The 12,026-nt window shown below is 46.1% G+C and overlaps 2 protein-coding genes across 3 annotated transcripts in view; both read left to right on the forward strand.

The window, feature by feature from the left end:
- Positions 1 to 5,096, forward strand: part of LOC110522941 (ras-specific guanine nucleotide-releasing factor 2-like) — a 77,755-nt gene extending 72,659 nt beyond the window's left edge. For both annotated transcript variants that reach the window (XM_036977506.1, XM_036977507.1), the window contains 6 exons: positions 1,481 to 1,584; positions 1,691 to 1,775; positions 1,961 to 2,238; positions 2,802 to 2,919; positions 3,042 to 3,110; positions 3,207 to 5,096. In XM_036977506.1, coding sequence (XP_036833401.1) covers positions 1,481 to 1,584; positions 1,691 to 1,775; positions 1,961 to 2,238; positions 2,802 to 2,919; positions 3,042 to 3,110; positions 3,207 to 3,302 — 750 coding nt within the window. In that variant the 3' untranslated portion in view covers positions 3,303 to 5,096. The remainder of the gene's footprint in view (positions 1 to 1,480; positions 1,585 to 1,690; positions 1,776 to 1,960; positions 2,239 to 2,801; positions 2,920 to 3,041; positions 3,111 to 3,206) is intronic.
- A 432-nt stretch (positions 5,097 to 5,528) lies between these two features.
- Positions 5,529 to 11,948, forward strand: LOC110523823 (creatine kinase S-type, mitochondrial). Its single transcript, XM_021602876.2, has 10 exons — positions 5,529 to 5,548; positions 7,849 to 8,029; positions 8,852 to 9,050; positions 9,131 to 9,226; positions 9,344 to 9,565; positions 10,490 to 10,575; positions 10,706 to 10,829; positions 10,934 to 11,068; positions 11,192 to 11,317; positions 11,441 to 11,948. Exons 2-10 carry the CDS (start codon positions 7,881 to 7,883, stop codon positions 11,555 to 11,557), a joined length of 1,254 nt encoding a protein of 417 aa, XP_021458551.1. The 5' UTR covers positions 5,529 to 5,548; positions 7,849 to 7,880; the 3' UTR covers positions 11,558 to 11,948.
- Positions 11,949 to 12,026: the final 78 nt, after the last annotated feature.

Consider the following 12,026-nt stretch of genomic DNA (forward strand, 5'->3'; position numbering starts at 1 on the left):
GCCCCTTTACTTTCAGTGCAGCAAACTCTCTCCAGAAGTTCAGTGAGGATCTCTGAATGATCCAATGTTGACCTAAATGACTAATGATGATAAATACAATCCACCTGTGTGTAATCAAGTCTCCGTATAAATGCACCTGCACTGTGATAGTCTCAGAGGTCCGTTAAAAGCGCAGAGAGCATCATGAAGAACAAGGAACACACCAGGCAGGTCCGAGATAAGAAGTTTAAAGCCGGATTTGGATACAAAAAGATTTCCCAAGCTTTAAACATCCCAAGGAGCACTGTGCAAGCGATAATATTGAAATGGAAGGAGTATCAGACCACTGCAAATCTACCAAGACCTGGCCGTCCCTCTAAACTTTCAGCTCATACAAGGAGAAGACTGATCAGAGATGCAGCCAAGAGGCCCATGATCACTCTGGATGAACTGCAGAGATCTACAGCTGAGGTGGGAGACTCTGTCCATAGGACAACAATCAGTCGTATATTGCACAAATCTGGCCTTTATGGAAGAGTGGCAAGAAGAAAGCCATTTCTTAAAGATATCCATAAAAAGTGTTGTTTAAAGTTTGCCACAAGCCACCTGGGAGACACACCAAACATGTGGAAGAAGGTCAGATGAAACCAAAATTGAACTTTTTGGCAACAATGCAAAACGTTATGTTTGGCGTAAAAGCAACACAGCTGAACACACCATCCCCACTGTCAAACATGGTGGTGGCAGCATCATGGTTTGGGCCTGCTTTTCTTCAGCAGGGACAGGGAAGATGGTTAAAATTGATGGGAAGATGGATGGAGCCAAATACAGGACCATTCTGGAAGAAAACCTGATGGAGTCTGCAAAAGACCTGAGACTGGGACGGAGATTTGTCTTCCAACAAGACAATGATCCAAAACATAAAGCAAAATCTACAATGGAATGGTTCAAAAATAAACATATCCAGGTGTTAGAATGGCCAAGTCAAAGTCCAGACCTGAATCCAATCGAGAATCTGTGGAAAGAACTGAAAACTGCTGTTCACAAATGCTCTCCATCCAACCTCACTGAGCTCGAGCTGTTTTGCAAGGAGGAATGGGAAAACATTTCAGTCTCTCGATGTGCAAAACTGATAGAGACATACCCCAAGCGACTTACAGCTGTAATCGCAGCAAAAGGTGGCGCTACAAAGTATTAACTTAAGGGGGCTGAATAATTTTGCACGCCCAATTTTTCAGTTTTTGATTTGTTAAAAAAGTTTGAAATATCCAATAAATGTCGTTCCACTTCATGATTGTGTCCCACTTGTTGTTGATTCTTCACAAAAAAATACAGTTTTATATCTTTGTTTGAAGCCTGAAATGTGGCAAAAGGTCGCAAAGTTCAAGGGGGCCGAATACTTTCACAAGGCACTGTATATAAGCTCCCCTTATTTGTGTATATTAGATGTCAACCCGTTTGTAGTGCAGACATGGAACACTGTTTAATATTGGTTTACCAGGCGGAGTGTCCCAAAGCAGAGTGTTTTGAGTCTCTGTCTGCGATGGAGCTGGCTGAACAGATCACCCTGCTAGACCACATTGTGTTCAGGAGCATCCCTTACGAGTGAGTGTATATTCTACATCAGAATAGTGTGAGTGTATATTCTACATCAGAGAATAGTGTTGTTGTGTTGTTGTTGCATAGTTGTGGTGTGTTCCGTGTCCACCAGAGAGTTTCTGGGCCAGGGCTGGATGAAGCTGGACAAGTCAGAGAGAACTCCATACATCATGAAGACCAGTCAGCACTTTAACGATGTAAGATTTAAAACAGATCTATACTCAATAGCTCTATACCAGCCAGCGCTTCAGATCTATACTCGTATCTCAACATATTTCCCGGTCCCTGTTTCTGTATCTCTGCCTCTTTCCCACTTCCCTTATTTCTCTCATCCCTTCTCTCCCTTCCCCCTATCTGTTTTTCTTCTGTTTTCCTGCTCTAGATGAGTAACCTGGTAGCGTCTCAGATCATTGCCCATACAGACGTGGGCTCCAGGGCTAACTCCATAGAGAAGTGGTTGGCGGTCGCTGATATCTGTCGCTGCCTTAACAACTATAATGGAGTTCTAGAGATCACCTCAGCTCTCAACCGCAGCGCCATCTACAGGCTGAAGAAGACATGGGCCAAAGTCTGCAAACAGACCAAGTCGTTGATGGACAGGCTGCAGAAGACAGTGTCATCAGAGGGCCGGTTCAAGAACCTGAGAGAAACCCTGAAAAAGTAAGAAAGAGGGGAGATACAGGGAGAATTTGTGTGTCTGGGTTTTGGTCACAGATTATCGCCACGACGTGTACCTGTGCGAACAGTGAAATCTCACCAAGGAGCTATAGGACGTCAGGTAGCCTTGCGGTTAGAGCGTTTGGGCCAGTTCGAATACCCGTGCCGACAAGGTGAAAAATCTGCCGATGTGCCCTTGAGCAAGCACAATACAATAGAGGCAGGATATTTGTCCACATGATTAAGCGCGTATTTTTTTAAATAATTAAAGTGATGCTATAGATGTTTTGTATCATTTCAGCCAGTAGTTTTGAAAGTAGCGCTCACGAGACAAAATGGGTCCCAGGAAATGGTGCACAATCGTGTACTGTACATAGTCATGATGTATGATAGTATGATGTTCCGTCCTGCATTTTATTTATTTTTTAAAATCCTGCAATTCGTATCATATGTTACGAATTTGTAAGGGCTGTAGATCCTTCTTCAATCTCTTTAAGGACTTGTAAAAAGTTAGGAAAAGCTTAAATACTATGTGAACATTGATTGATGGATTGGTCCGTGTGCAGCTGCAACCCTCCCTGTGTGCCCTATCTGGGGATGTACCTGACTGACCTGGCCTTCATCGAAGAGGGAACGCCCAACTTCACCGAGGAGGGACTCGTCAACTTCTCCAAGATGAGGATGGTAAACACACAAACGCACGCACACACAGTCAGTCAATCAGTCAGCCTGTATCTCTCTCTCTCTCTCTCTCTCTCTCTCTGCCTGGCTCATGTCTCTCCTCCCTGTTCTCCTGTCTGTTCCAGATTTCTCACATCATCAGAGAGATCCGTCAGTTCCAGGGTGCGCCCTACAGGATAGAGCACCAAGCCAAGGTAACACCCGCCACACAGTCAATCAATGTTTCTAGGTACAACCCTGTTAGAACTAACTGACTCGCCGGGCTTCCTCTCCGTCTCGCTCTCTCCCAGGTGACTCAGTTCCTGCTGGATAAGACTCTGGTGATGGATGAGGACACGTTGTATGAGCTGTCCCTGAAGATTGAACCCCGCATCCCTCCTGGCTAAACACACAGAAACAGTCGGTCTCAGTCCAGCTGCATCAGACACTTAGTAGTTAGTGTTCTTATTGTTATCTGCTTGGTAACAATGGAACCAGTGGACGGGAGAACCCTGAGAATCACCCGGTTAAGGGTTCCTGTTACTTTATCACCATTGCCAATGATTATGCTTAAGAACTCTGGTGAAGATGTGCCTTGCTTGTAAATATGTACATATCAAGATTTAGTAATAAACTGTGAAGTGTGTTTATAACATGTTATAATGATTTCCTGATGATCTTGCATGCATTTCCATGTATCCATTTACATTTGCTCTGAAAAAGGCTCAAGTAGAACCAAGGTAGAGTCAGGTTTTGGCTGTAACTGATTAGGAGAGACGTCTAGCTTGCCAGACTAATGGCAGCTGTGGGCAGACGAGTGGGGATGGAACAGTGGCGGTAACTATATTGCCCTCTACTGGTGAACAGCCTCATCAAATAGTGATAACATTCCCCAAAGGTTTTTGCACTTCCTTGAAGACATCTTCATGGGTCCACCCGAACCCGAATACCCGAGACCCGACCGGGTTCAAAATTCAATATTTTCCCTCAGGTCCGGGTCGTGGTCCTGTCTGATTGTCATCGGGTCTCCAGTCTATTTGACTACAGCTGATAGACTAGAGTGGAGCCGAATGGACCCGACCACAGCTCTGCATAGCCTATCGCATATTTATTATACCCTAATAAGGTGAATTTATTGATTTATAGAAGGCCTAGCCAAAATATAAAAACCTATTTGTTAACCAGAAGACGAACTTGTCACTCGGGTCCAATCGAGTCTATCTGTGTCTGTTGAACAATTACTTGATTGGTTCCTTGTTCCTGTTGACACACACTGATGATGTAAGCATGGACTTTACATCCTGTCATTTAGCATGTTTATTTACTTACTTATGTATTAAGCATTTTAAACATTGTTCTACTTCTGTCTATTATTGTATTCACACTGGACACTGACATCTATTCCACATTGGTTCAAGGTGAAATGAGGTGGAAACAACATTGATTCAACCAGTGTGTGCCCCGTGGGTTCTCTGTGTGAAGGTTTTCAACTGTTATTTGTTACAAGAAACATTTGAAGAACATGTAAACGCATATGAGGAGCCACTTTTCTCAACCGTGTAATTTTGCACAATCTAATATACTGTAGCTAATTCTCCCCAGAGCCAGACAGTGTATAAGAGAATATACATGTACGGCTTTACCTTTACCAGTCCTGACCCAAATTGCAGTTTCAGAAATGTTGTTCAATCAAGTGTAACATGTCTGTTTTGCGAATGACGACATTCCAGTAAAGGGACTTGACCCAAACGGTCGTTAAAGTTGACTTTTGTCTGAATATTTCTCAATGTTGTAGCTTGTCTCTGGATGCGTTCATTTATTAGTATTTGTTCGGTTTTTATCTGATCACTTGTTAAACAGTATTTTTTGGAAATCTTGCGCTATTGATTTGTAAAGTATGTCAACAGATTTGTAACTTCTTGGAGCTTTTGGATCGGTTAAGCGGTAGAGCACGTTTCTCTTTCCTTACAGTGTTGTTCTTCAGATAACTGCTTTTTCCAGACTGCTTCCGTTTTCTACGGTCCTGAATGGCAGGAATCTTTCTCACATCCTGATAGTATCTACGGTCCTGCTTTTATACCTGACCATGTACTTTGTTATAAAACCTGCTGTTTTACCTCTGTATTGTTCCATGCACTTCCTTAGAGAATGTACAGATTTACACCCCTGGCTTGTAAATAAAATCAAAGTTGTTAATGCCACTTCTATAGTAAGTTGATATTCATCTCAACAGTCAAGAGCTGGGGGGGGGGGGGGGGGGGGGGGAGGGGGGGGAGAGAGAGAGAGAGGGGAGGGGTAGAGAGAGAGAGGGGGGGAGAGAGAGAGAGGGGAGAGAGGGCGGGGGGGAGAGAGAGAGCGAGTGAGACGATATCTATGTTTGGAGAGGGGAGGGGTCTTTGCGTCTAGTACAGATCAAGGTCAATACGGGCAGCCGAGCCAGGACCATCCAAGGTGTTGCACCAGAAATACATTTGATTGGTCAGCAGCACAGCTTCTTACATACCCATTGGCCCACAGCGTAAATTCAGACATTTTAATTGGCCTAAAGCACAGGTCCTAGTCACGTGTTAGTGGGTAGAGTGTGGGATCAGAAAGAGAAATAGACTCCTGAAAGAGAAATCTTTAGCAGGGAGGGAAACCAGCAGTGAAACAGGTACTGTACCCTCTATCTTTCATTCTGTGTTCCCTCTCTCTGTAGCTCTCCTCTATCTCTCATTCAGACAAGGGGGGATAATAACAGGCTGTTTTAAATGTATACATTTTAAAAGTTCTAGATGCAGCCAAGAAGTTGTTAACATCTCCCTTCCACCTACAGGTTATTAGTTCAAGTTTCCTTATGCGTATCTTTATGAGATTTGGCTGATAGTTGTCACTATAATTGCTATATTGACATGACATTGATGGACAGAGCAGGAGCCTTTTGGCGTAGGGAACGTAGACTGGTCTACATGGTCTCGTCTGACGTTCTGAAGGACAGCAGAGCATCAGTTCCTTAAGCACATTATTAGCTGTCATAACGGTCATGAGCTGCTTCACGACTTGAGATAATGCATCCTTTCGAGAGCTTTACAGAGAAGTAGTATTGTGTCTGTTAACTCCATCACCAGGGGTTTAACACTCCTCTCCGTATGGCTAGTAGCATGAAATTGCTCCCCGACACTGATCTAAGGTCAGTTTTAACGTTTCTCCCCCTGATGGTAAACTGATCCTAGATCTGTGGTTTCAGAGCTGGTTCTAGTGTAATCCTGGCTTTAAGGCTTTTATTACCACTGTGACTCCAAGGCATTTAAACCACCATACAGGCCTGTCATACCAGCTGCTCGCCATTTATGACATAACCTTATCACTGATTCACTGGCGTTTCCTATCAGAGCTTCGGCCCCCTTACGCTTCCTCCATCTCTGTATCCATTTCTCTCTCTCTCTCACTCTCACTCTCACTCTCACACTCACTCTCACACTCACACTCACTCACTCACTCACTCACTCACTCACTCACTCCCCGTGTCCTTGTCTTGGCCTGTGTTCTGTAATGAGAGGCTGTGACCGGTTCGGAATGTCAGAGCAGGACAGAACACGTGGCCTGCGGTGTTTTGATTCCTGAAAGAGCGGTCATGGCATTAGACCCGTTTGGCACGGTTTCTCTCCTCTAGATTTCTATATAAATAAACATGTCTTTCAGCGCTGACTGCCTCCTCCTCTCAGGCTTCCTCATCCTCTCAGACTGCCTCCTCCTCTCAGGCTGCCTCATCCTCTCAAACCCCTCAGCCACCTACTTTGTTCTGGTCTGGTGTACTTAACTCGGGGGGTAAACACAGCCACGACTTTGAGGTCAATAGTGTTGAGTTGACCCAGAGACCTTACGTTCAGACACTGAGATGCACGTTGGGCTTCGTTGATATGGATCGCAGAGTAGAGCGGGTGCATTGTCAGCTTTTGCAGCTAACTGACGATCTGGCGATCAAACCGAATTGTATTCTTCCTCCAAGTCGTTACTGTATTCTTAATGAAGAACAATCACATGGAACGTTGTCACCTGACGACTGCAGACAATGATGTAATAGGTGTGTAGAAGGATTCATGAAACAGGAAGTCAATCCCTGCTTCTGTTCTTTTAGTGACTAGACCTCTACAGATCTATATGGACCTCTCTGTTTTAAGGCTGCTTTCCCTCTTTCTGTATCTCTGTCTCTCTCTGTGTCTCTCTCTTTCTCCCATCTCTCTGTCTCTCTATTTCTCCCTCTTTCTCTCCTCTGTGCTGAAGTGAAGGACAAGGGGGTGAGAACGACCTTTCACCTTTAGATTTTAGCCACAGGACATATGGAAAGGAATACCTTGCTCACGGGCTACACTAAAGTTTGTTTTATCTTGGTGACCTACGATTGGTGTACAGAGGCAACTTCCTCCTACCTCCTCCCCCTTGATGGTGGTGGCCGTTTTGCGTCAGCCATTTTGGGATAGTTAAGAGGCCGTCCTGTGAGGCCAAATCAGCAGACTGAGCTTAATCAGCCATCTGCTGAGACTCCCCTCTCATACTGTAAGCTTGTTATCGACGACCTGCACAAACTTTATGAACTTTTTTAAAGTACTTAATATGATACGATTGAATGCAGTACAATCAACAAACCGGAAGCACATTGTAACTCAACTGAGGACATGGAGTCTGCTTGACCTGCATCATCCACAGTCTGTATTCGATGGACAAAATGTAGAGGTCAAAGGGTGAAGAGGGTGGCTGTCTGACTCTGCATCGTGAAGCTTGCTACAACAGAAAAAGACCGTCAGACAGGCCGAAAGGTTAAAGGAAGGAAGTGTACTGCTCTTAAGAAGACAACGACAGTTATACATACACAACAAGAAACCAATGCATAAATAAACACATATTTAAGAATTTTTAGGAAGTACAGCCTTTTAAATGTGTAACTTATACCTTGTGTCTCTCTCCCACCCCCAGTTGACCTGATTCTGACCTTTGAACCGTCCAAGATGGCGTTCTCCTTCACTAGAATGATGTCCAGCCGTAACACGGCCACGCTGTTGGCCAGCCTGGGAGCAGGCACCATGGCAACCTGCTACCTGATGACTGACAGCAACATCCTTTCCGCTGAAGAGAGGAGGAAGCTCTACCCACCCAGGTAGGACTACAAAACAACATGGCCTCTAATGGCCTGTGGACTACAAAAACCTTGGCCATATACAGACGACCTACAGAGGTTGGAGAAATAATTTGGAGCACATGAGTTGGGCCTGGGATAGCTGCACCTGTTGAATGGGAAGAAACCTGAATCTGACACCCAGTTTGCAGTCAGTCGGAAATGTAAGTCAAAGGTAGAGGGGTGGGACAGGGAATGAAACCTTAGACGCTTAGTAGATACATCCTCTGCCCTTTCTTACATCCACATATAGTAGACACATACACACACACACACGTACACGTACACACACACACACACACGTACACATACACACACGCACGTATACACATACACATACACACGTATATACACACACGTACACACGTACACATACACACACGTACACATACACACGTATATATACACACACACACACACGTACACATACACACACACACACACGTATACACACACACACACACACACACGCAAGCACGCACACACACACGCACGCACACACGCACGCACGCACGCACACACAAGATCAGGAACTAAGCCTTGAGCCACAGATTAGACACATCACCAACACTCTAAAACAACTTCCTCTGCTTGTCTCAATCAATCAAGCGACCAGTCAATCAATCAATCAATATGTACCTGTAAAAAAATGTTTTTAATCCACATCACATCCAAAACAGCTGTCCTCTTGGCCAGGACGGTGTCCATAATAACACTCTATTTGAAATGTCCTTCATAATGCACACCTTTCGATCTTTTCATCTCTATGGTTTGAATGAAAACTACTTCTCCCATCATCCCCAGCGCTGACTTCCCTGACCTGAGGAGGCACAACAACTGCATGGCGCACGCTCTGACCCCTGCTATCTACGGCAAGCTGAGAGACCAGGTGACGCCTAACAACTGGACCCTGGACCAGTGCATCCAGACCGGAGTGGACAACCCGGGCCACCCCTTCATCAAGACTGTCGGCATGGTGGCTGGGGACGAGGAGAGCTACAAGGTACGTGGTGGAGGTTGCCTGTGTGCATCTTTCGATCAATCTGAAGGAGATCTGTTAACAGTCCATCCCGTCCTCTCCAGGTGTTCGCCGACCTCTTTGACCCCGTCATTAAAGACCGACACAACGGCTACGACCCCAAGACAATGAAACACCCCACTGATCTGGACGCATCCAAAGTAACTCACTCACTCACTCACTCACACACTCACACACACACACACACACACACACACACACAGTATTGTTCATTGTCCTCAGATGTATGCACAATAACTGTCCCGTTCCCTCCTCAGATCACTAACGGTGTTTTCGATGAGAAGTACGTTCTGTCGTCTCGCGTGCGCACAGGCCGTAGTATCCGCGGTCTGAGCCTGCCCCCGTGCTGCTCCCGCTCGGAGCGCCGCGAGGTGGAGCGTGTGACCGTGCAGGCCCTGGCCGGCCTGAAGGGTGACCTGTCCGGGCGCTACTACAGCCTGGGAGACATGACGGAGAAGGAGCAGCAGCAGCTTATTGATGTGAGGCACTCACAAAGGACTGCTATCGATCTCTGTATCCCCCCTCTCCTTTCCCATTGGTCTGTGTCTGCGTCCAAAAAGTACATGACTACGTGTTTTCTCTGTAACCTGACTGCATACAGGATTCCTCTTATCCGTGATATTGCCTGTTTGTATTACCATGTTAATGGCAGGGACTGTTGTGAAGACTGAAACAGTGCCACAGGAACCTAATCTGTAGTGACAGCATTGTCACATCAGTTTTATCTGGCCCGACTCTTCTGAAGACATGGTTCTCGATTGCACTAATTTATCGTCATTCCCCATTGGTAGCCCATCCAATTATTTCAGGGAAGTTTTGCAGAGTTTTTAGTTACCAAGTTAATCCACTCTGTCTAGACACATTGGGGTGGCATCATGTTGCTTTTAAAGCCTAACGGCTATGATAAGGATTGAAAATAGAGGCAATCCTTTTGGGATTTGGGAGAGACTAGTGTTCACCTCCAACCCTCAGTCTCATTGACCTTTGCCCTCTCACCCTCACGTTGCCTCAGGAGCACTTCCTGTTCGACAAGCCCATCTCTCCTCTGCTGACCTCTGCCTTCATGGCCCGTGACTGGCCTGATGCCAGGGGCATCTGGTAAGACCAGAGCAGTAGAGAGCCGGACCCTGTCCCTGTAGATTTAAAAGCCCGTAAGACTATCTTGTATTATAATAGCTGTAGAGATAGTACTATCTGTGAATAGGGGAATCTGGTGAGACCAAAGGAGTAGAAAGCAAAACCATGTTCCCATAGCATTAGAGGTCTTTGGGGAAGGTTTCTTCCTCTCAACTCCTCTTCCTCCTCCCCAAAGTAGAATTACCTCTATGTAGTTGTAACCCTGACTTCCCTTTCCTTGACCACTACCTTCTCCTCCTCCACCTCCTCCCTCCTCTCCCCCGTAGGACCACTTCCTGTTTGACAAGCCTGTCTCCCCCTTGTTGACGTGTGCCTTCATGGCCCGTGATTGGCCCGACGGCAGGGGTCTCTGGTAGGGTTTACAAGGCTCTTACTAGCAGAAGCCTCTAACCAGCATGTGTGTTCTGTGATCATAGACGTTGACATAATCAGTGCAATCAACAAATGTTTCTGGATTCTTAGGAATGTGTTCTTTCTTCCAGGCACAACAATGAGAAGACCTTCCTGATCTGGGTCAATGAGGAGGACCACACTAGGGTCATCTCCATGGAGAAGGGAGGAAACATGAAGAGAGTGTTCGAGAGGTTCTGCAGAGGACTCCAACAGGTACTTTACATGTTACGTCTTAGTGGTTTAGTGATTTTTTGGGGCGTGAATGTGAACCCACAGTATACAGTATAGAATACCTCACGTGTCCTTCCATCCTCTAGGTGGAGAAGCTGATCCAGGAGAGAGGCTGGGAGTTCATGTGGAACGAGCACCTGGGTTACATCCTCACCTGCCCCTCCAACCTGGGCACTGGACTCAGGGCTGGAGTGCACGTCAGACTGCCCAAACTCAGCAAGGTAACACTCTCTCTCTCTCTCTCTCTCTCTCTTCCCTAATGTTTTTACTTGAAGTGTCCCTGTGCATTGACCCCCTCCTTCCCAAGACAGAGCATTGATTAAAGTTCTGTACTTACCCTGCAGGACCCCCGCTTCGGTAAGATCCTGGACAACATGCGTCTGCAGAAGAGAGGGACAGGCGGAGTTGACACGGCCACAACTGGAGACACCTTCGACATCTCCAACAACGACCGTCTGGGAAAATCTGAGGTAAAACTAGAACCGATATTCTGAGACTGAATGACCGAATGAAACCATAATCTGGGCCAGAGATAAAAGAAAATCACCCCACCTCGACTGCTAATAACTGTGTATCCGTGTGTGTGTATATAGGTGGAGCTGGTCCAGTTGCTGGTTGATGGAGTCAACTATCTGATCGACTGTGAGAAGAGGCTGGAAAGGGGCCAGGACATCAAGATCCCCGCCCCCATCGTCCAGTTCAGGAAGTGAAACACCTGAGCCCCACCTCTGAGAGGAAGTGACCTGCTCTGCGGTTAGGGAGAGCAGGAAGTGAGGCGCCAGTGAGGAGGCCCGATCCATCCACTCGTGACCAAACTGAGCGGTTTGGAGTAAAGTAGCAGTAGTATGTCTTTCTGACAAGGTAAACATCTGTCGTTCTGCCCCCTGAACAAGGCAGTTAACCCACTGTTCCCCGGTAGGCCGTCATTGTAAATAAGAATTTGTTCTTAACTGACTTGCCTCGTTAAATAAAGGTTACATTTCCACTAGTCCAGGTACAGGTGTTGGTGTATTCCCCTTGTGGTTAAGGCTGGGGTTGGGGGTATCATAATCTGATCCTAATCTGATCCTTAATAAAACATCTGATTTCTGATCCACAAAACGACTCGTTCTCGGCTCGCTTTCCAAGGCGATATTACAGTGTGTGCCTTTTCTCCTCCTGCTAACTTCACTACCTCAC

The sequence above is a fragment of the Oncorhynchus mykiss genome, chromosome 5, assembly GCF_013265735.2.
Source record: "Oncorhynchus mykiss isolate Arlee chromosome 5, USDA_OmykA_1.1, whole genome shotgun sequence".
Taxonomy (NCBI): domain Eukaryota; kingdom Metazoa; phylum Chordata; class Actinopteri; order Salmoniformes; family Salmonidae; genus Oncorhynchus; species Oncorhynchus mykiss.

Excerpts from the sequence above, each read along its gene's own strand:
- LOC110523823 (XM_021602876.2), top strand. The coding sequence starts at position 7,881 with ATGGCGTTCTCCTTCACTAGAATGATGTCCAGCCGTAACACGGCCACG. Across the intron at positions 10,576-10,705 it reads CCCGACGGCAGGGGTCTCTG|GCACAACAATGAGAAGACCT; the intron begins GTAGGGTTTACA and ends TCTTTCTTCCAG. Across the intron at positions 10,830-10,933 it reads TCTGCAGAGGACTCCAACAG|GTGGAGAAGCTGATCCAGGA; the intron begins GTACTTTACATG and ends TCCATCCTCTAG.